This window comes from Schistocerca piceifrons, chromosome 8 (assembly GCF_021461385.2).
Source record: "Schistocerca piceifrons isolate TAMUIC-IGC-003096 chromosome 8, iqSchPice1.1, whole genome shotgun sequence".
NCBI lineage: Eukaryota > Metazoa > Arthropoda > Insecta > Orthoptera > Acrididae > Schistocerca > Schistocerca piceifrons.
The window spans coordinates 418,018,043-418,041,429 of record NC_060145.1 but is presented as its reverse complement, the minus strand read 5'-3'; the positions used below and the strand labels follow the sequence as shown (position 1 = coordinate 418,041,429).

Here is a 23,387-nt window from a genome sequence, read left to right as displayed (position 1 = left end):
AAAATGAAGTGTGTAAATAAAAGACCCCCAAACCTATCAATTGCAAGGTCGACTACTGTATCCTGTCAATCAAATAAAATTTTCTAGTGACAGTATACAGTAGGGGGGCAGTTGTAATGACACATTCCTATGCAGAGACATACAATATCTTAAAAGCTGCGCCAAAGATAAATTGAGAAGCATGTATATTATAATCTTTGTAAAGTTCACATTGGATTCTCTTTTGTTTGATACTCCAAGGAGCTAAGGGACACTTTCGATTGTTGCTTTGTGGAGGATGGACGTGATTTTTGGACTGTGCGGAAAGGCAGCCATATGGTTGGTAATTATGGTTTGTGCAACGAGCACAGCAAGTCTTATTGTGTTGTGAATAAAAAATAGTGAAAAGTATCGAAGTGTTACGAAAATTATTTAAAGCAACGTAGCATTGTATTCCTTGGTTTCCACCGTCTTCGTGAAGTGAACCGATGCCGACTCATGATGGTACACACGGTCAACAAAGAGAAGAACATCGATGGCGACAAATGAATTAATATTGTGGCAGAAGGACTAATTCTACGTCCAAGGTGAGAACTCTGATTAAATCAACAATGACGTGGAATTTAAAAATATAAAATGTTTTTTATTTATTTCGCCACACCAGCAACGCTCATTGGTACCAAAAACATTAGCAATGTGTCGCTGCAATTCACAGTGAAGAATGGGAGAGGCTAAAGAAGACATGCAGTCTCTCTTAGCATAGCAGTGCCCTCACATGGAGGTCAATATAGAGAAAAGTATGGAAGCACTCTGCTCTCTTTGTGACCTCAACAAGTAGGATTAAAGTGTTATTCAGGTCTCAGGTGGAAATGTTCTTTTGTAAATGTTGTTACCAAAAATCTCTAAAAGTATGTGATCGATTTACTTCAGATTTTTACACGATACTGTAATGAATATCAGACTGACAGAGACTACATATTTCAAATACATGTATAGTATGTAGATACATATAAACATTGTTAGCAAAAATCTTTTAAAGTTCTTAAAGGATTTACATCATGTTTGTGCATGATACTCTAATGCACATTTGGATGGATACAGGATATATATTTACAATGTATATCATGTATAAATATATATGTAATATAGAATGGAGAAATGTTGTTACCAAAAATGTCGAAAAGTACTGGACCAATTAGCTTCAGTGTTTTAGACATTACTCTTATGAACATATGATGACCACAGGCTATATATATTTTAATCTATGTAACACATAACATGTATGTGTAATATATGTGGACGAAATGTTGTTACCAAAAATCTCGAAAAGCTCTTTACCAATTTACGTGGGAGTTTTTCATGATACTCTAGTGACCTTTGGGTGGATATAGACTATATATTTTTAATGTATGTAATGTATAGTTCTTAACAGATATACTTCAGATTTTTAGACGATACACTAATGAACATTGAGGCAGATATGAGCTATACATTTGTTTTAAATGTCAATGTTTGGGTTTTCTTTCGTAGCAGACTGCAGTATGAAAAATGCTGAGCTGTGCTGTGAAAATTTGCTATTTGGATTTGTTTCTCACAGTCAGTTGAACTATGATATCTGGGTATGTAAACCATTAGACAAACATTTTCGCACATATATATGCTTTCTCCTTCTGTGTAATTTCAAACAAAAATTGTATACACAGCCATGCACTGTTTTGTTTTTTGCCTCACTGTCAGTTTTACAGAACATAGGAAAGTTGTTTGTATGGCTTTTTGGCTTATGATTACTAAAGAATCGGAATGTTCAAAACCTTACAATCCTACCCATTCTCAGATTAAAACTAGGCAAAGTAGTGTCATTGAAGTTAATATACTCACAGACCCGGCAGCTGGAGAGGTTTTCTCATACCCCGTATATCAATGACCCCAACTGATTTACTCATTCACTTAAAGCGACTTCAGTTCCCAGTCCTGAATAAACGAGGCTCAGGATCAGAGAGAAGGGGAAAGATGAGGTGTACAGAGAGGGAGGGGAAGATATGGACGTATAGAAGGGGAGGAGTAGATGGACAGAGAAAGTGGAGAAGAGGTAATGGATGGAGGTAGAAGGAGGAGATGAACAAAGAGAGAATGGAGGAGGAGATGGGCAGAGAGAGAGGGGGGGAGGAGGTTAGGATGTATCTTCAGTTCCTACACCAGTTTGTGAAGCACGGCCAAGTTTTCTAGTTTAGTACATTTTTGTTGACTGTATTTTGAACACTTGCTACTTGTAATAGTCAAAAGAATTGTTATTTTGCACAAGATAGCTGCTGTGTTCAAAATGTAGTCAGTAAAACATTGTGGTAATGAAGACGTAAATGTATTACGCAAGAGTGCACTCAGGATCTGTGCTGGGTGGAGGGAGTGGGCTGCTCATATTAGTTTTGCAGTGAGTGGAGAAATAATTTTGAGGTTTCACATTATCCAGCACATATTCTGTTTTTCTTCAAATTAATACTGAGTTGATGCCTGTATGTGTTGCGGGGTAGGGTACAAACCGAGTCACACTAAACCATCACATCACGTCAACTTCAGGGTGTTTTCACAATGGACACAGCCCAAATCACAAGCCCAGTACCACATGACAAATGGAAGAAAGCTGGGGTCACATACACAACAACAGTGTCGCCACAGCTAGTGGAATACTGCCGTTGCTGTCCAGTTGCATGTGTGAACTCCCAGCTTTTAGTGGCACAACTTCAAAGACGCAACATTTGTCATGCCACAAAAAGTCCAATTTGGGTGTACTTTGTTGCGCCACTTTCCTTCCACATCTTCTATCTAGTGGCAGTACACGAGTATTCTATCGCAGTTATCATGTCGTAACTGTTGCTGTAATCCATTCAATTTCAGTGTGTTTTCATTATATTACCGAAAAAAGTGAAAATAGTGGTCGGCACGTATACTTTCTCAGCTTCTGGAACTACAACAGCAACAATTGCTTTTCTGCAGCAGTGAGTGTGTGTGTGTGTGGGGGGGGGGGGAGGGGGGCAATATTTTCAAATTAATGGCATATCCTACAGTCTTAAAAAACTGTTGAATGAAAAATAAATAAACTTAATATATGTAACCACAAAAGAGAATTATATGAACTTCGTGATTTGAGATACCAAGCATTGTATATTTTGCGGATTATGTGCAGTAAACAGCTCCTTAGTGTGTTGCGGCAGCTGTTAAACTAAAAATTTGTTATTCGAAATCCCTTTCTCAACGAATATTATAACATTCTAAAGTCTTGGAAGACTATGGTGTCTCTGCCTCTGCAGACAGCATTTTCATCTCCAGCTGTTATTTCTGTTACATGTGTTTGTGATCAGTGATTTATCCATGTGTAAAATCTATCATCAGAGCCAAAATTTATGATTCGGCTTCCTTGTATTTATCTCTTTTCACCATTCTAATGGCAAAACCAAAACAATGACATTCATAACCTCCCATGTGACTTCAATTGACGTTAACCTGAAAGCCATGTAGTCATGTAGAATTTGTGGCGTCCTGTGTGAATGGCAGCTCATGATGCCTCTACAAAAAGCAACAAGCTGTGGTCGCACATTACATGCGTGTGTGAAACCGGCTTAAGGTTATGAGTTACCGTCCATGATACAAAAAGTCGGAGTATATTCTCGAAATTGAGAAACTAACAACGATCAAGTTTATTAATGGCAAAAGTAAACTTCATGACGAATATTTTTTAACAATTTTGTATGATAAACAACTGAAAGTAAAACAACATTTCAAAACATCGGTATTTATTAGATAGTGAAAATATTTATTTGATAGTGAATATGCACAAACACAGCATACAATACTGAGAAGCAATACATAGCGTCTGTTTAAGAAGCAATACATGGAGTCTGTTTACCTTGCCTTTCCTTATGTAACGAATAATGTCATCAACAATTGTATTTTTCTCCTTCATATAGCTAACTGTTGCACTTAATAAAAGGTTATTTAATGAAAATTGATTCATCCACTTATGTTCTTCTTTATACACAATGTAGGTGTCAGCCCTGTCTGTCATTATAAAACCCAAATCGTTTGTCACTTTCAGCTATCTGGCCTCTCTTGTGGAACGACTCTAAATAAACAAAAACAAATCTCCAAGTCGTCAAGGAACATTTGAAATTTGTGATGAAAACAAAGCAAAATAACAAAAATAATGATCACGAGGATACAAAATCATGAAAATCACTGGTGTAATATGTGCGAGTGTGGCGGATATAGATTAACATTTGATGTTAGCAGGCGACGTCACTGTCAAACCTTTCTTCCAGGGAAATCTTGAGGTGAGATGACGTGACGTGATGTAACGGTCAACTGACAGACTGTGTGAACGCCACCATTTGAAATGCGCTGTGGAATTTTTTGAGGTGACGTGACGGCGAGCATGAATAGGCCTTAAGGTCTGTGAAGCTCTTTTTTTCCTAGAGATGGTAGATGGTGCAGCTACTCACGCGCTGGGTGTCCCATTATGTAACGTCATTTGTAGATGGGTGAAAGCCCGTAACGTGAAACTACAAAAATAAAGCTACATAAAAGTGGCTCTTCATGACAACGGAGCTCTGTCACGATTATCGTAAATAAATTAATGATAATGAAATTTTTTTTGAGTTGTACAGTGCGCATAGTATGTTTTAGATACTTATATTTTCAGAGAAGGTATTGATTATTAGGTCTCTACTGCTAGTTCATATTTTTCGATTAACATGTAAAATTAATTTTCTGGTAATTACTAAAAATTATTAAGCATTTCAAAGGTTACTGTATTTCGAAACAAATTATTTTACTTTTCGAAAGAGAGATATAGAAATGCGTAACAATGCACAACGATTTTATTGCGATGACGCTGATCATTGGTAGAGATTCCGCTTGAATTCCAGTGTCGACTGGCTTATATTATGTATCGAAGTATCGATGTCTCGTTATTCGAGTATCGATGTAAAACGTCAGTGTCTTGTAAAGTAGTGTACAAACTACTCCGAATGTTTTGTGTTGGAATGCGGTTATTTTGTTAATGGGCTACGTAATTTTGTTCTGTGCGGCACAAGTGTATGTTTTTAAAAACCGTTCAGGTGTCGGGGAAGCAAACAGCTTTACCAGTGACAAAAAACACGGTTTCTCTTTGCCGTAAAAAATATTTCTTCAGATGTTCAATAATATGGTGCGTCTTGGATGTGTTTATTGTGCTGCTTTCTGTGTATTTTTTGCAGAAAGGTGAAAAATACGTGTACTAGAGCAAAGACTTATCGATTAACTTTGATCGTAAGCGCATGCGCTAGAATAATAATTCCGTGTGAACAAGAGAATGTCGAGTATTCTGCCATCCTTAGTTTACTTGGACGCTGGGTGTTCCAAGGTCTGTTACCATGAGGAAAAATCGCTGTTATGTGAATTCGTTCTGGTTGTGTCGCCTCCATGATGAATGATATAAACGTTATTACGCGTGGGATCAAGTCACTTATACATATGGCACGAGTACAGCGATGAAAAGTACTTTTGGGTAGTGGAGTCACTATATAAATGGACCTGTTTGGTGCACAGAAGTTTTCTCATTAATCAAGTTCCTCATTAATGGTATAAGTTCAAACAATTATATAATGGCAACTGTAGAGTATGATTTAGACACTTCTGGAGGTTTAATGCCCGTAAGTAATGAATGCAGCCATATTTGTTGCAAAATGGCTTCTGTTATATGTAATATATTGAACGGCACGTTACAGTACCGTCAGTTGTAGTAACGATTGTTAGTAAGTAATTCTTAAAATATCTTCTTTTTGTAATTAGCAAATCCAAGCCTTGATAGCGCCTCCAGTTAGTGAAGAGGTCAAAACAAAGAAAAAAGAGTCTAAAGAATTGCATCCCTACTACAAGAGACCAGGGAAAGGACATAATCACGATTGTTGTGATGCTTGCGGTGAAGGTGGCGACCTATTATGCTGTGATAAATGTCCAGCTTCATTTCATCTTCAGTGCCAGTGAGTAACAGTGAATTTCTGTCCTCTTGGATATTTGCTGCATTAGGAAATGTAATATAAGGAATGCATAAGTAGTAGTTGAAAGGATTTAAGTAAATAAACAGCAGTTTATTTTACAAATGTGTTAATCTCACCATAAGCAACGTATTTAATTTATTTTACAAATGTTTTAACCTCATCATTAGTAACCTGTTCAACATTTCACCAAAACTCACCACTTTCCAGTGACCCTCCCTTGGATGACACGGACATTCCACTTGGTGAATGGTTATGTCATTGCTGCAGAACTGCTGGTGTAAGTTATTTATCAAAAGTAAAATTACCATATGTTTTTTTTTACGAATAAAAAATTCTTGCAGTGAATGTCATTTTCTCAAGTGTTTGTAACTTTTTTGTACTTTTTAGAATAAATCTGAGAGACTTGCCGTGAATTCCAGTATTTTAAACACAAAATGTGAGAATAAAGTCTTTAAACATGTGAAAGGTAATATTTCTTTCCTTTGTTACTGATTTTATAATTCAGTAATTAATATTCTCCATAGTTGGCATTTCAAAAGTTGTTGCATATGCAGGGAGATGCAGAGGCAAGAAGGAGTGTGAAAAGAATGGAAGTGAAACTGAGCATGTGACCATAGAGAATGACAAATTATTATCTGAAAGTGTTAAAAATGAGGAAAGTGCAATGGATGTGTTGATTAAGGCTGCGTCAACAATGAACCCTAAGCAGTTTGAACTTCCCAGAGAGCTGATGGTTCCACTGCCATTTCCTGGTACTGATAAAGGTACGTAATTCCTTTATAATTATCATAATACCAGGAAATTATTCTGTTATCTATAACATTTTTGTGATGGACACCCTTTTTGAATTTCCATACTTCTGGAAGTTTTGTGAAATATATAAAAGTCAGGTCAGCTGAAGAATGGGATACAACTTGTTGGGTTTGACCGATGACATCATATTTAAGTCATAGATTATAATTTGTTTTTCCTTTATAATTATCATAATACCAGGAAATTATTCTGTTATCTATAACATTTTTGTGGTGGACACCCTTTTTGAATTTTCATACTTCTGGAAGTTTTTGAAATATATAAAAGTCAGGTCAGCTGAAGAATGGGATACAACTTGTTGGGTTTGACCAATGACATCATATTTAAGTCATAGATTATAATTTGTTTAGCCATAGATAGTGAAGCACTTAGTCTATCTTGGGAAATGAAGCAGCAGATTGTAAGTTTAAATAAATGAACGTATCATTTAAAAAAAGAAATTGTGCATGTTTTGTTGTTGTCCATCGTTTTAAAGAATTTGTGTGCACGTTTTAATTTAGCGATGTATCAGCCACGAGTAAAGAATAAGATATCAGTGTCAGATTTGTCATTCTGTTCGTCATGTATAATACTAGTGTTATCTTTTTCAGTTAAGTTACAGGATACCAGTGTTAGAAGTGTTGTTTTCTATGCAATAGGTCATATCTGTATGAACAAAGTACTGGATACCAATGTAGGAGTTGTAGTTTTGCTCTCAAAAGATTATCTGTCTACAAAACAACAGACTGCTGGTGTTAGACATGTTGTTTTCATCGATATAAGTAATATGTGTATCCTGTTCTTCAGTATAGGGTACAAAATTTAGGTACATGTTCCATTCACTACTGGTAATACTAGTGTCCTGGTCTTCAGTTGACCTGTATAGGTTATTTGAAGAACAGGATATCAGGTCAACGGATGCTTCCGATCCCGCCCGTCAGCTTTGACCCGTGACGTAATGGTGTGTGTTGTCACAATGGCGCGGAGTTTAGTTTATGAGTGTGTTTTGTTTATAGATGTTTTGTTGCAGTTGGTGGTGTCCTCTGGTGGTGTGTTTGTGGTTTGCGTGTTATGTGGTGTATTGGGTTCATTGTGGTGTTGCTGCTTGTTCTGCAAGGTATTGGTTTTGACTGTGCTACGAACGGAATTGGTTTCATTGAGTTAACAATTTAGTTATTGTAGTGCTGTTTGCTATAAGTCGTGTGTTATTTTGTTTAATTTAATTTGTGGCTGCTTTTGTTAGGTATGGATATGACAGATAAATTTAACAGCACTTGTTTGCGTGCAGAAATGGGGGGCAATGCGTTGTCCCTCTAAAGTTTTTGCAACTGTATGGGCTGCTGGCAGAAGTGATTAGGTGCAGCGTGTGTCGGCAGGAAATGCGGTTGTGAAAAGTTGTCTCGGACCGGGGACGGCTACATGTGGCAGTGCCGTGGGCACAACCTATGGTGCTCCATAAGGTGTGGTACCTGCTTTGAGAGGTCTAGGTTGAGCATGCAAGAGATTGTGTGTGTGTGTGTGTGTGTGTGTGTGTGTGAGAGAGAGAGAGAGAGAGAGAGAGATTGTGATGTGTGTGTGATTGTGGTGGCTGACCTAGAGTTCAGCGCCGTAACTTTTTGTGGTTAGTAGTCATTCTTTTCGGTGTATTTTTTGCATGTTATGATGGTTGGTGGGATACTTCTGTGTTGTTTGGTTGGTGGTATCAGTGTTCTGATATTGTGAGTCGCTGTTGACCTATATAGGTGAAGGGAACTGTCCGATTCCAATGTACGGTCGTGTTTTGGCATCGTGAGCTGCTATTGACCTATATAGGTGAAGGAAAGTGTCTGATTTCAATGTGCAGCTGTAGCTATGTGTGTTTTGGTATTGTGAGCTGCTGTTGAACTATATAAGTCAAGGGAAGTGTCAGATTCCAACGTGTGGTCATAGCTATGGGTGTTTTGGTATCATGAGCTGCTGTTGTGCTGTATAGGTCACAGGAAGTGTTTGATTTCAATCTTGTTTGTGAAGGTGTTGGTTTTGTGGTGCCAATAGTTGTGGCGGTGATGTAATTTTTGGAGTTTTATAATGTAGTATCGACAATTGCAGTTGAACTGTATAGGTGAAGGGAAGTGACAGATTCCAGAGGATATTGTGTGTAGTGGGCTTGGGAAATTTTGTGTTGTCGATTTATTTCGTCGTTTTGTGTCGTTTGGTATGGTGGTGTGTGTTTGTGTGTGTGTGTTTATATTTAGTTTGCTCCCACCCATAAACCCCCAATTTCCCATGCTTGTCCTGTTTGTTTGATTGTATTTTTGGAGTAAGATGTGTGTGTTGGTTTTTCGATCTAGTTTCGTCTTTGTTGTCATGTTTACGTAATGACATCATAGGCACCATATTGGAGTTCTTGTGGATGGTCGTTTCCGCCATATTGGTGACGTCATGGGTCAGAGCAGACGGTTGGAATTGGACGCTTCTGTATTCCCCAGGGTATGTTGTTGTTTTTGCTTTGTTTGGTTGGTTGATTTTTCCTTCATGAGTAACATAGATATCCTGTTCTCAGTTGATGAAAGGATTTCAGTATTAAATTTGTTGTATTTTTCATGTAGTGTAATAAGTTTTGCTGATATTTTTGTTAGTGTTTCTTGTTGTGGCTATGTTTTTAGCTCTGGTTTTAGGTCATACCCATTGTAAGTCTTCTAATTCCCATGTCTGTCTTCAGAACATTCGGTTGTGCTTTTAAATGTTGGTCATCTGTGGCTTACCCATGGCTTACCCATGATGTCTTTGATTGAAAGTCAACGAGTTGTATCCCATTCTTTAGTATTTCCCAAACGTCCTAACCTTTCATTCTTTAATTCCTGTATACTAAAGTGCTTGGCTTGCGACTTGGTTAAAAGAAGTTTTGGGGCAATATGTTTTAACACTTCATTTTCTGCATCGAAAAGAAAGTAGCAGAATTTTTATCATTTAGTATTGTACATACAGCATTTACTATTGCCCTGGTGGAGCAGGAGTATAAACTAATTACTCCAATACTAAACATGCTACTGAAAGAGTGGTGACATCTTCACTTTTCAGAGCCAGGCACTTTACTAATTTGCAAACAGAAATTAAATGTGTATGTCATAAAAAATGTGAGATTTCACTATCAATACATTGAAAATAATGTTCAATACGCTATAATTGACTTGTAGCGTAATAAGCCTGCCTAGTTTTTGTTCCAGGTCATAGAAAAGTGAGCATTAACTTTCAGTAATTTTTTAGTGTTTTTTTAATGTGTGTTGTGACATAGATGTTTGTTATTGAAATGTGGCTTGGAGCAATCTGCTTGGGGGGGGGGGGGGGGAATTACTAATGAAGACCTGTACACTTTCCCCCTGTTGCACATATTGTATTTTGGTAATGAATTTATTTCATGTAAGTTGAAGCATGGTTTTAGGTGACTCATAAGAATGGAGAAAACTGGCCATGGTGTTTTTAGCACAGAAATTGAAAGTTTAAATGAGAAAAGTCTGACCTCTATCCACAAATTTTCAGAGGCTCCTCAGTGATGTTTTCTCATTTCAGTACAAGGGGCCCATGTTCCCCAGTGGCTCAATGCAAAATAATAATACAGGCATAGTCCATATCAATTCAGGTAGGCTAGGAAAAAAATCTTATCTTCATAGTCTCAGATGTTATTGAATTTAGCACATGTTAAAATGAAGGACTAGGTAAGGAACACATAATTTTTTGTTTTCTCCAAAAAAATTTATGTTCCAAGATACAGCCCTTCAAAGATGACACTGCGTGTACCACGTTGAAGGTGTGAAGTTTGGAAAAAAATTTAAAATGCTGTATCTCTGGAACAGTTCTAGATATTTTGTTGTTTTTTTTATTTGAAAGATAATTGCTTTATAATTACAAAGAAATCTTCCATTTAGACTTAGCTGTCAAAGTTCTACCATAGCATTCTGAACTTTTTTAATAATTTATGTTTTTTTTTTTTTTTTTAATGCGAATCCATAAAATTTTGATTTTTTTTTTCTGTTGAATAGTACCGTAAAGTTCTACATCCCCTGAAAAGGAGAGCTTCCACTTTTAGGTTGAACAGGTTTTATAAACAATTGAAATTTTTGCCATACATAAAACGTTTTATTGCCACATTATTACATAACAGGCTCATAAAAATCAAAACCAGCCTTATGTAACATAATTTTAGTTTTGGAAGATCAGTAAGAGACTCATTTTAAATGATTCCAAAATATATGTGAAAGGTCCAAAGACTAAAAGTTTCAATTTATACAACTTCTGTGCACTCAGTTTTGTACTGAAATTAGCCAGCCAATGAATTAAAAGTATATTCCGCTGCTTCAGTATCTTCCTTTGGTATAGAGTGGTGCCTTCCTGTTGAACCAATAGGAACTGGAGCACTTAATCTTCATAACATTATGAACAGGACGTGAGCACTGATGGTGGTGTTGCTGTCCTGCAGCTGGAAACCTATATCCAGCAGCTGGTCCATGTGGTAGCATAAAGTTAACAACAATTTTGTTTAACTCATAACTAGTGTCTATAACCTCTGCAATCCACCAGTCACAGTAACACACACACACACACAAAACCATAAAAAAAAAACCTTCTCAGGTTGTGAATCTGAATATTATCCTGATGTTTCTGAGGTGCTGGCTGAACGAATGAAATTTCTTCTTTCTTGCACTTTTAAGTGCATGCAATATGAGTTTGCCCATCACTTTGAGTCCAAAAATGTGTCTTCTGAATTCCTTTCGCAGGAGTGGTTTGTTTGGACCATTCTTCTTTTTTTTGCTCATGGAATTCTTCGATTTCCTATTTGGACAAAACGATGAGGGCTGTGGATGTGTAAGATTTCGTGACTCTTGTAAAATCCTCAGCATTCTGAATTGCCGGTCTGGAAAGATTGATTGTAGCAGGTGCTTCAGCAGGCCTTATACACAATCACAAAGCCCTTTCCTATGACCGGTAGCACTGTATATCCAGTCAGTTGGCACAATTCAAACAGCTGGTAACAATTTTTAAAATGACTAGGATTACCATCAGAAATAATGATGATCTTCTGTGCCCCTGTTTGCAGTAAAAGAATTTTGCGCGTTTCTAGCAAAGCATGTGCCGAGTCATGTCCTGTGTCATCACTTAAATCTGCAACACTTGTGGTCTTGTTTTGAAAATATGTCACTCCTGTAAAAATTGAAATCTGGTCATTACCCCAATGATACACTGGTTCTTCTTGTGGGAGAATTACAGACCGGTCCTCAGCAAAATCACAGTAAAGGACTAAACATAGTTCTTCAGCCTGTGCACAACCTTTCACTTCTACAATGTGTTGTTGTTGCAGTTTCTTCAGATGCTGATGGTGTGTTACTGCTTTCACTGATCTGCGGCGGCAGATAACGCCACCTGGTTGCACTGCGCTGCGCTGCCCTGTCCGGCGCGGTTAAAACCGCCGCCAACGGCGCGTGGGATGGCGGAGCGTGCTGGCAACGACGCGAGTTGTCATACCAGACTGAGTCTTAATTTTCTGTACAATAGTCTCCGCAATTCAGGAGGAAACATGAAGAATAGTGGATACGAATCATACGAACTTTGTACTCTTCTGGTCCCACTGCGTCGTATGCTCGTATGTCTTGTAAAGACGTTATACTGTATATTATGTCATGAGACCAAGACGCTGCCAAGCGATCGTTGTAGGCAAAACCACCACTTCCTCCCCTCTCCTCGACTTCTATCTCACGATTTATGGCCGTCCTATCGCCCTCACTACCCCCACCCCTCCTTTAAGTACCTTGGCATCACCCTTGACCGTCGCCTCTCCTGGACCCACCATCTCCGGACAATCCAAGCCAAGGCACTCTCCCGACTCCGTCTCCTCAAGCTCCTTTCTGGCCACACGTGGGCTCTGGTCCCCTCCACCATTCTCCACACCTATAAATCCCTCATCCGCCCTATCCTCTGCTACGCTCATCCCTCCTGGATCTCCGGCCCTCCTACCTGAAACTGTCAAAGGCAGCAGTTTTTTTAATTAGTTTATTTTCCTCCCATGTTGCATGTGTAATTTCTGCAGAGTTATCTGCTACATCTTCCAGGACAAATGTCTGTAAGGATAGTCCTCACTTTCCAGGGCAGTCACCACATTCTTGAAACAAACAAGCCTCTCGCTTGACGTCGGCATGACGCCTTGGTCAGCATACAAAGCCTGTATCTCGTCATAAATCTTGAACACTGTGATGTTGATGCAGTGAAGTTGGTGATCCCTTGGATAGTGGATACTGCTTTCGGTTGATGAATGATAATTTTTGTAGAAACTAAAATTCTTGGTTGTCTGTTCTTGAAAAACCAAGTATTGAGTTCACTTTAAGGTTTGGCCATTTATCAGTTCCACTTACCAGATTATGTTTACTGTGAGGTGCTTTCTTTAAAAAAGTTCTTATTGTTTATCCAATTGGGAGATGACCCAAAATGCCTTTCTGCAGCCTTGTTTCCATGCTCTTTAGCATATGCAATCACTTGCAGCTTAAATTGCAATAGTACTGCAATTCTGTTTTTCAGCCACAGTTTGCAAATAAAACCACAACATAGATATGACACAAATGGATACCCACACTAAACACAACAATAATTGAAGCTTGAATGAACAATATGACAACTCTTAATGAAGGTGCATATGCATTCACTGAACTCTGTACAGGTGGAATACTCAAAATTCACGAGGAAGCTAACAATTAATTGCTTTAATCCAAAACAGAAATGTTGAAGAAATGGAGCTTATAGGTACCTAGCCTCACTTGCTGCCAATATATGTCACATTCAGTTCTTGGGCCTATTTTGGAAGGGAAAAAAATAAGTTTTATTTTCCATATAGCGGAGATGCCGAGTCGCAGATAGGTAGGCACAACAAAAGACTCTCACCAGTCTGGTTTCAGTTGCCTGAGACTGCGATCACGTGTGTGTGTGTGTGTGTGTGTGTGTGTGTGTATCGATGAAGGCCTTAATGGCCGAAAGTTTTAATTGTGAGAGTCTTTTTGTTGTGCCTATCTGCGACTCAGCTTCTCCGCTATATGGTGAGTACCAATGTTCCTTCTCATAATATTGTACATTCTATCCTGAATGTTCCATTGTTTGATCAAAGTCTTATTTTCCGGTAGTTAGGCACTCTCTCTGTTGCCTTCCTAATTGATGCTTGTGGAAGTGTCATTGTATTCTTTCATATGGCTTGAAAATGATAGTTTTGGTTCAAAGCAATTATAGAAATAGTATTTGCTAAAAATATTAGATTTTTTGTGTGTGTTTGACTTCATAGTTTTCTACTTTGCAAACTTAATTACAAAACATTGGATATTCCAAGATTTGGTTCAAAGCAATTATAGAAATAGTGTTTGCTAAAAATATTAGATTTTTCATAATTTTCTACTTTGCAAGATTAATTACAAAACATGGGATATTCCAAGATTCTACAGTTAACAGAATTTGTTAGTTCAGTAACTAAATCTACAGCATCCATATGGGAAATATTTTTGTAACTTACACCCCCACCTTCCACCCTTCACCCCCTTTCACCAACGCCACTTTCCACAGAAGTCGCATTGCTCCCCATAATATAAGGAAATGCAGCCAGTTCCCAGTTGGAGATGCCAGTGGTAGCAGTCGCGTGTGTGTGTGTGTGTGTGTGTGTGTGTGTGTGTGTGTGTGTGTGTGTGTGTGTGTGTGTGTGTTTTCTTTGTGGAAGCACGAAAGCTGTAATTTGTAATGGTCTTTTTGTTGTACCTGTTTGCAACTCAGTGAATCATCTGTACAGTAAGTAGCAATCTATCCTTTTCCTAATGTTATTTATAGCTAGTTCCCTGTTGGTCATTTATTAATAGCAACTTCATAGTTTTCATCATGTGTGGTCTCTGTCACAGCTAGCCATAAACTAAAATGAGAAAAAATTGTTGTTAATTTAATGTAGATAATTAACTTGTGTATTTAGTAAGATTCTAAAATATGTTCCATTTTCCTGTAGGTCCAGGAGCAAATAGAATTAATTTACGCAGAACCTCCTCTGTGAAGAAGAAGCCATATGAGTTGGACAATGGCCTCGTGCCACTACCTGTTAGATCATGTTTTGAGTGTCGAAAGTGAGTCTCCAATAAATCAGTGTTAAGATTTACAACAACAATAGTAAAGTTCTTTATCATGTTCATTTTGTACATGTTCAATAGTTGCAAATTTACCATGGTTGAGATCATCAGTGCCAGGTTTAATAAGTAAATGTCTGCAGAAAATACTACATTTTGACACCTGCTACCCGTTCTATACTTAGAAGTCCCTTCCATACAGCCTAGTCACCTGTGGTTGTTGTATCTGCAATGACGAGCGGTCCCTCTCAAAATATACTGAGGGCCTCACTGAAGCCTTAACATGCTGTAATTATCCTCCCAACCTTGTACAAAAACAAATCTCCTGTGCCTTATCTTTCCAGTTTCTCACCATCTCACAAAGTCCCACCATAAAGCCACAGAGGAGCATTCCCCTTGTATCTTAGTACCACCTGGGACTGGAGCAACTGAATTACATTCTCCGCCAGGGTTTCGACTACATCTCGCTATGCCCTGAAATGAGAAATGTTCTGCCCACTATCCTTCCCACTCCTTCCACAGTGGTATTCCGATGGCCACTGAACCTACAAATATACTCGTCCATCTCTACACAACCCATGCTCCCAACCCCCTTAGCTCATGGCTGACCTAGATGCAAGACGTGTCCTATACATCCTCCCACCATCACATACTCCAGTCGGATCACTAACATCACCTATCCCATCAGGCAGGGCTACCTGTGAGACCAGTCATGTGATCCACAAGCTAAGCTGTAACCACTGTGCTGCATTCTATGTGGGCATGACAACCAACAAGCTGTCTGTCCGCAGGAATGGCCACCGACAAACTGCGGCCAAGAAACAAGTGGACCACCCTGTTGCTGACACGCCGCCAAACATGACACCCTTCATTTCAATGACTGTTTCACAGCCTGTGCCATATGGATCCTTCCCACCAACACCAGCTTTTCTGAATTGCGCAGGTGGGAATGCTCCCTGCAACATATCCTACATTCCAGTAACCCTCCTGGCCTCAACCTTCGTTAATCATTGTCCTCTCCTATCCAACCCCTTCTCCATTCCCATTCCAGCACTACACAGTCCTCGTTCCTCAATCACAAACAGTCTTTTTACTTCTCTCTTTTTCCGCTATCCCCCCCCTCTTCACCTCTCCGCTCCCTCCATCTAACCTCCTGACTGCACATAGCTGCCCTACTCTCTTTCCATCTCGTCCCTCCGCACTCCCCAACAGCATGTCACTGTCCGCCACGCGTACCCTACTATCCCTCCCCCTCCCCACTCCAGCCTCCTCCATACCGCCACCCAGCCTCTCCCATCATGTACCAGTGCTGCTGCTTGCAGTGTGGACTCTGTTGCCTGAGATTGCAGTCGTGTGTGTGAGTTGCATTTTCGTGAGTGTGTATATGTGTTTGCCATCTAATTCTGATGAAGGCCTTACTGGCCTAAAGCTATTATTAGTGACAGTCTCAGACTCTTCGCTATGTGATGAGTGGCAACTTTCCTTTTCACAGTATTGTTACATTCCAACCTGGATTTTCCATTGTTACATTTTGTTTAACTGCATAAGGTTTCTGGTGGGACAGAATATGATTAATTGGTTGATGACTCATTGTTTATTCTGCTTTTAGGACACAAGTGTGTGCAGATCAGGAAATTATTCACTAGGAAATGTGACAGGGCATTAGACCAGGTGCTAAGACCCTCTGAAATAACTTTCATTGTACTGGGAGGAGTTGGTTAGATGTAATAAACTGTAGCTTTTGTATTGATATTTACATCTCAAGTACTTTGTGAACATGTTAAACCAATGTCTTGAAGATAAAAATTGTTAAATGAAGAAAGGCAACCATTCAATGTGTAGAGAGACATTGAGCTGTCAGTTGCTGCATAAATAAAAATCAGGCTTTCAGCTCAGCTTTAGATTTTAAGTTATTCTACAGGAACAAAAAACCCATGGCCAAAAATAGCTACTTAAGGCATAACTATAAATCAGCAATATTTTCTAATGATGATGTCATAGTTTTCAGACTGTTTTTCAATTGCTCACATCTCTCTATTCATCGTCCCAGAACATACAATTCCAAGAATGGGACAGGAAACTGTCATGTTTTACGCAGCAAGACAGATAGTAGTTGCATTTTTGAAAATAATGACATGCTGTAATTTTAATGCTTCTTTGAATTCATTTGAAAATAATGACATTTAATGCTTCTTTGAATTCATCATATTTTACATGTTGTTACCATTGTAGTCATTTGTCCTAAGACTGATTTTCTGCAAATCTCGACGCTGGTCTCTCCTGTGCAAGGTTTTTTTCATATTTGCTTAACTATTGCACCGTCTATCTGTTTAAACCTGCTCACTGTTTTCAAGCTTTAGTCTCCCTTGACAGTTTGTACTCTTCACCTATCTTTCTGTTACTTAATTGACTATTCATTGATGTCTTGGTACGTGTCCCATCAACCCAAGCCTTTTTTAAAAATCAAGTTGTGCCATGGTTTCTTATACCCAGTTTGATTAAGTACATCATCGTTAGTTATCCAATACAACTAACTTATCTCCAGCATTCTTCTTTGGCACCATTTTTGTCTGAACTTCCAACTACATGCAAGACAAACACGTTCAAGAAATACTTCCTTTCACTTAAATTTAGATCAAATGTTGCAATATTCCTCTTTTCAGAAACCTTTTTTGCGCTATTGTCAGACTGCATTTTCTATCCTCTTTACTTCTGCCACCCTCAGTTATGCCCCCCCCCCCCTCCAAAAAAAAAAAAAACAGAACTTATCCTTTACCTTCAGTATCTCAACATCAGCTGATTTAATTTGATTACACTTCCTTGCCCTAGTTTTACTTTTGTTGCTGTTCGTTTCCTCCTCAACTAGGTTTCCTTTCCAAATTTCTGTGTACTGTAGTGTTTGGAAGATGTACAACTTGACTAACATGGGGTGTAGGGTACAACCTTGTCTTACTCATTTCTCAATTACTGCTTCTTTTCATGTCAGTCAAATCTTGGCACAATAGCCTGGTTTCTATACAGGTTGTGGATAATCTTTCATTGTATGTATTCTATCCATGATCTCCTTAGATCCCCAGGGAGTGTGTTCCAGTCAGCATTGTCCGTTTTTTCTATTTATTTTTAATCTCTCTTCTTCAAAATCTCATTTGATCCCCCCTGTTGGTTTTTACCGCTCTTTCCATTCTTCAGTAAGTAATAGTTCTTAGTATTTTACATTTAAGACTTATTAAATTGATGATGAGATAATACTCACACCTGTCAGTACCTGCATTCTGTGGTAATGGAAGTCTTCTTGAAGTCTGATGATATTTTGCTTGTCACATTACCTTTCATGCTAGGTATAAGTTTTTTCATGGTTGGTTCTTCTGAGGTTGTTGTTAATTATGATGGAATATTATCTACTCCATGTGTCTTGTTTCAATTCAGGTTCTTCAGTCCTCTTCAATTATTCTCTCAGTATTGCATCACCTGTTTCATATTCATCCACTACCTCATAAAATATCAGTGATTTATGTAGACATATTCCTTCCACCTTTCAGCCTTCTCTTCTTCTCTGCTTGATGTTCATACAGACGCTTGTCTTTTCTCCAAAGGTTTTTTTTAATTTTCAGGGAAGTGGCATCTCCCTTACCAATGGTCATACTACCTTCCACAACTTAGCATTTAATCTTTGTCAGTTTGCAAACACTGTGTTTTTTTTTAGTTTTTATTTATTTTAAAAAATATTTTCTCTGTTTATCTAATATCCCTTGTGCTAGCCAAGGATTTCTGTCTGACCTTGTCTTTTTACGTAGTTTTTCTGCTGCTACCCTCATTATTTCATCCCTCAAAGCTACCTGTTCATCTTCTATAGTATTCCTTTTCTCTGGTTCAGTTAGTTGTTGCCCAATGTCCCCCATGAAATTCTCAAAAACTGTTTGAGATTCTCCATATCCAATCTCCTTAATCTCCAAAATTTTTGCATTTCTTTCAACTGATCTCTGCATTTTATAACCAATAAATAACAGCTTGCATCCTTATCTGCTCCTGAAAATGTTTTGTAGCTTACAACTTGGTTAGTAAATTATTGTTCTACTATTATATTATCTAACTGGAACATTTCAATGTTTCTAGATGTCCCATATCCCCTCCCCCAATGATTCCTAAGTTCACAATGGTCAAATTGTGTTCTGTGCAAAATTTAATCAGACAGTTTTACCTTTTGTTCCCTTATTCCAGTGCATGTTCTTGTACCATATTTCCTTCTCGTCCATTACTCTGTGATGGCTTCCAGTCCCCTGTCACACTTCAGTTTTAGCCCCTTTTAGTATGCTGGACAGATTCTTTTACTTTGTAATATATTTTTTTGAGTCTTAGAAAAATGCTATTTTGTTAGTTTAACAGTTTCTAATGTGTGACATTAATCAAATGAATATCCCAATGCTCATCAGGATCTGATAGAGTAATTCATTGTTGGTGTTAACACAGAATTTCAATAAATCGTTATCATATACTGATTCAGTATCTTGATAAAGATCTAATACAATGTTACTATTCAATATTTTTGAGTGTGTGTTAATACTGTACAGCGTACTGCTTTTTTAAGCTATCACCATAGTGAGTGAGCATAAAGAAAATACCAATAGTATTAAAAAGTAGCAGTCCAGTTTTGTATATACATAGGGGTCCATAAAAATTTAGACACTGTTTGTTAGTTAATATCTTTGGAACAGAATGACATTACATTTGCATGGTAGCATAGTCCATTGTTTTCCCAACAGATCTTCGCCCACATTTTCCAGCAGATTACAGTACAACGATGAATGAAGTAAGATTGTCATCTGAGCAATACAAGATCTTATTGAAGTGGTACAGAAAGTAGGATAATGTGATGGAGGTACAGTGGCAATAGTGTTATGTATATAGAACTCAGCCTCCAACACATACAACAATTTATCGTATTCAGGATAAATTTGAAGCCGATGGAACTATTCTGGATGTGCATAAGGAAAGGTCTGGCTGACCAAAAACATCAAGTAGTCCAGCTTCCATTGCTGCTATGCAGCAACATTTTACTAGGTCACCTCAAAAATCTGTGAAGCAGGGTGCACACAAAAGCAGGTTAAGCTGATAAAATGTACAGCAAATTCTGAAGGTTGCAAAATGGAAAGTGTACGCTCTAATATTGTTGCACACTGTGAAAAAAGGGCGGCCTGGATTGAAGTATGGAGCACATCCAGTAGTTTGAGGGTTTCGCTTTGTGAGGATGATGGCTTGCAGGGATGGTTATCTTGTCTGATGAGGCGTAATTCAAACTGAATAGTACTGTAAATGGCCACAACTGTGTGTACTGGGCTACTGAAAATCCTCAAGTTCACATGGACAAATTAGTTAATATGCTGGGTGTAAATGTGTGGTGCGTTCTGTCATAGCTTGATTTGATTGGCACATTCTTCTTTGAAGGTACCTTAACCAGTGAGGCGTATCTTCATATCCTTCAAACATTGGTTTAACCTGCTATGTGAGAGGTGTATGGAAGTGAAAGATTTTACTTACAATTTGTCACTCCGTCTCACTACCATGGAGATGTCAGAGCCTACTTGTTTGAAAATCTACATGTGCAATTGACAGGTCAAAGAATAACTATTGAGTACCCACCACGGCCTTTAGACCTTACACTTCTTGACTTCTACATATAGGGGATCTTGAAGGTTATCAGCAGAAGCTAGCTATACTGAACGAGCTAAAAAAACATTTGAGGTATCTTGTGCAACTATCACACCAGCAACACTGATAGCCATAGTTCAATCTACAGATCAGTGGTATCAGCGTTGCTTGGCTGCCAATGAGTATCACACCAGCAACACTGATAGCCATAGTTCAATCTACAGGTCAGTGGTGTCGATGTTGTTTGGCTGCTAATGGGTGTTACTTTGAACACGTAAAATTATCTTCCCCCCCCCCCCCCCTCCCGTGCAAAATTTGTAATGGTATGTCATTTTGCTATGTTAACATTGATTGTCAAAGAATGTCTACATTTTTCTAGACCATTCTGTAGTGATCAAGACTGGTCAATAAAATACTAATACAAAACTCAACATCATTGCAATGTAGTTCTTATTTCCATAGTAAAAACTTCCTGCAGTCAGTAAATTCTGTTGGTTATTTGAAGTCTCACAGGTAAATTCAATTCAATTGAATAACTACATTCTAACTTTAGCAGCATATTGTAACTGTAGAATCTGTGTAAGACATGGTATATTCTGTCACCAGTTCAGGGTTTCTTTGTCGTACTTGAATAATTTTAGTACAATTTGGCTTTGTTTCTTCAAGCTCACATTCAGTATTCTTCAAATTTTTTGTAGAAGCAAATTCTCAGTATCTGATGTGTTTTATGTTAATTTAACATTTTTCGTTACTGCAGGTCCAGGAGAAAGCTCTGTGTGACCTTTCCTCACCCACAAAATTGAACTTTTAAATACTGAAGTATTGATTCATAAGTCACGATAGGTTATAACACAAGTGGTCTACTAACCCAAGAATTGGAAAACAGAATCACTTAGAGCAGAAATTTGTATTTATTTATTTATTTATTTTTAAAGCAAATATGGTAGTAAATATATTGTGTTTTTTCACTTTGATAAATTTGATTGCTACAGAACAGCAACAGTTACTATGTATTTGAAGTTCATTTACAAAGGAGTATATCTTTGTAGCTTCCTGCAACTTGTATTATAAATTCCGAAATATTTGTTATTAAATGTTACAGAAGCTGCCGGAAAGCACCGTTAATAGCATGTGATTACTGCCCCCTTCTGTTTCATCAAGACTGCTTGGATCCACCTCTTACATCATTACCATCAGGAACTTGGATGTGTCCTAACCACCCGCAGAACTTCATTGTAAGTAGTAATTCCTTTTTTTTGTATTAACTGTAAGTAAAAAATGTGTTGATTAAGAAGAGAGAAAAATGTGGGCCGTGGTAATTGACACTTAATTACCAGTATCAGAAACTGTAGCGGGCCGACTGTTACATGGAAAAAGGTAGAGACAGTGAAAACTGCATATCGTATATTTCCTCTTGTTTCTCCTGTAACAACCAAAGGAACGAATGTAGTGAACATATTTCTCATCAGAATTCTCATCAGTTGTTCTGATGTTGCTGTAATTTCCAACTCTGCTGTGTGATTGGCACTTGCGACTCATTTGTGAGTACATGACTGACGAATGTGGAGTCCTGAGCATTTCCAGTACTACTTTCTGGGCTGTACTGTGAGTCTAATCTCTGTCTGCCCTATTCCTCCCTCATAGATTAAGCCAGTAATTGCAGGGTACAGGCCTGGCAACCCTGAGGTTCCCAAGCTGTAGGCTGATCAGTGCTACCAATCCTCTTATTACTGTAAACTTGGACATGCATAAACACCCACAGTGAAGTGTGACAGTGGAGTGTTGTGTGCCTTAACAGGCTTAACTGCCTGGATTTGTTATGGAGTGTGTGTGTGGGGGGGGGGGGGGGGGGTGAGAGTGATTTTTTTTTTTTTTTTTTTGGGGGGGGGGGGGGGTGCTACATGTCTGGCAAGGTGGTTGACTGTTGAGACAAGATAATTCCTAGTGGGCAACCCCTGGAGCAACAATTCCACTCCACTCCAAATTGTATGAGGCTTATCCAGGCAAGCAAGACCGTCTGGGCGATATTTAGTACCCCATGAGACCAAAGTAGTCCTTACACCTTAAACCCAAACCCCAAATTCTCAGCAGAAAGGGAGGACTAACACTCAACCAAGTGGAAAGTCCTCCTGAGAAAACACACAGTAAAAATTGCGATAAATAAAACAACAGGATATGAGCTGTGAAGACGGGTCGTGAGTCTTGCTTGGGTAGCTCAGTTGGTAGAGCAGTTGCCCGTGAAAGGCAAAGGTCCCGTGTTCGAGTCTCGGTCCGGCACACAGTTTTAATCTGTCAGGAAGTTTCGTATCAGTGCACACTCCGTTGCAGAGTGAAAATCTCATTCTGGAAACAGGATATAAGTGGAAAGATCTCCCCTTTCTGCAAAGCTGAAGAAGCAGTTGCTGGGTCTTTGAAAGGAGTCAGATAACTTCTAAAATTGGCACTCTACTGCTCTAAACAGGTGCATCACTGCAAGTGTCAAGAGTTATTATGGATAAAAAGAGGGCCCGGGGGCAACTGTCCTATAGCAACTGAAGTGTGTAATACCCTTAATTTCAACAATGGGGTAGTCACATTCGATTTTATAATGGAAGCTGACCGCAAAGAATTAGAGGAAGAATGGTCAAATGTTATCATAGAGGTGAAAACATTATGAAGGAAGTAAATGAGACAGTAGAAAAATCTGCATAATTTATTTTAACATTCAACTCTCCCATTATACCAGAGTATATTAAAGTTGGGTTTATATGTCGCGAAGTTATAACCCTTACGCCACCATATTAGATGTTGATTGTAACAGGAAAGCTGTGTGTGTGTGTGTGTG

General features: G+C 38.5%; 1 protein-coding gene across 1 annotated transcript in view; it reads left to right on the top strand.

The window, feature by feature from the left end:
* Positions 1-4,993: 4,993 nt before the first annotated feature.
* The window catches only part of LOC124711895 (PHD finger protein 12), a 69,931-nt gene continuing 51,537 nt past the window's right edge, over positions 4,994-23,387 (top strand). Inside the window, exons 1-7 of the mRNA XM_047242143.1 lie at positions 4,994-5,663; positions 5,803-5,993; positions 6,219-6,288; positions 6,399-6,477; positions 6,566-6,775; positions 14,803-14,917; positions 21,666-21,798. Of these exons, the coding sequence (XP_047098099.1) occupies positions 5,616-5,663; positions 5,803-5,993; positions 6,219-6,288; positions 6,399-6,477; positions 6,566-6,775; positions 14,803-14,917; positions 21,666-21,798 (846 nt within the window). The 5' untranslated portion in view covers positions 4,994-5,615. The remainder of the gene's footprint in view (positions 5,664-5,802; positions 5,994-6,218; positions 6,289-6,398; positions 6,478-6,565; positions 6,776-14,802; positions 14,918-21,665; positions 21,799-23,387) is intronic.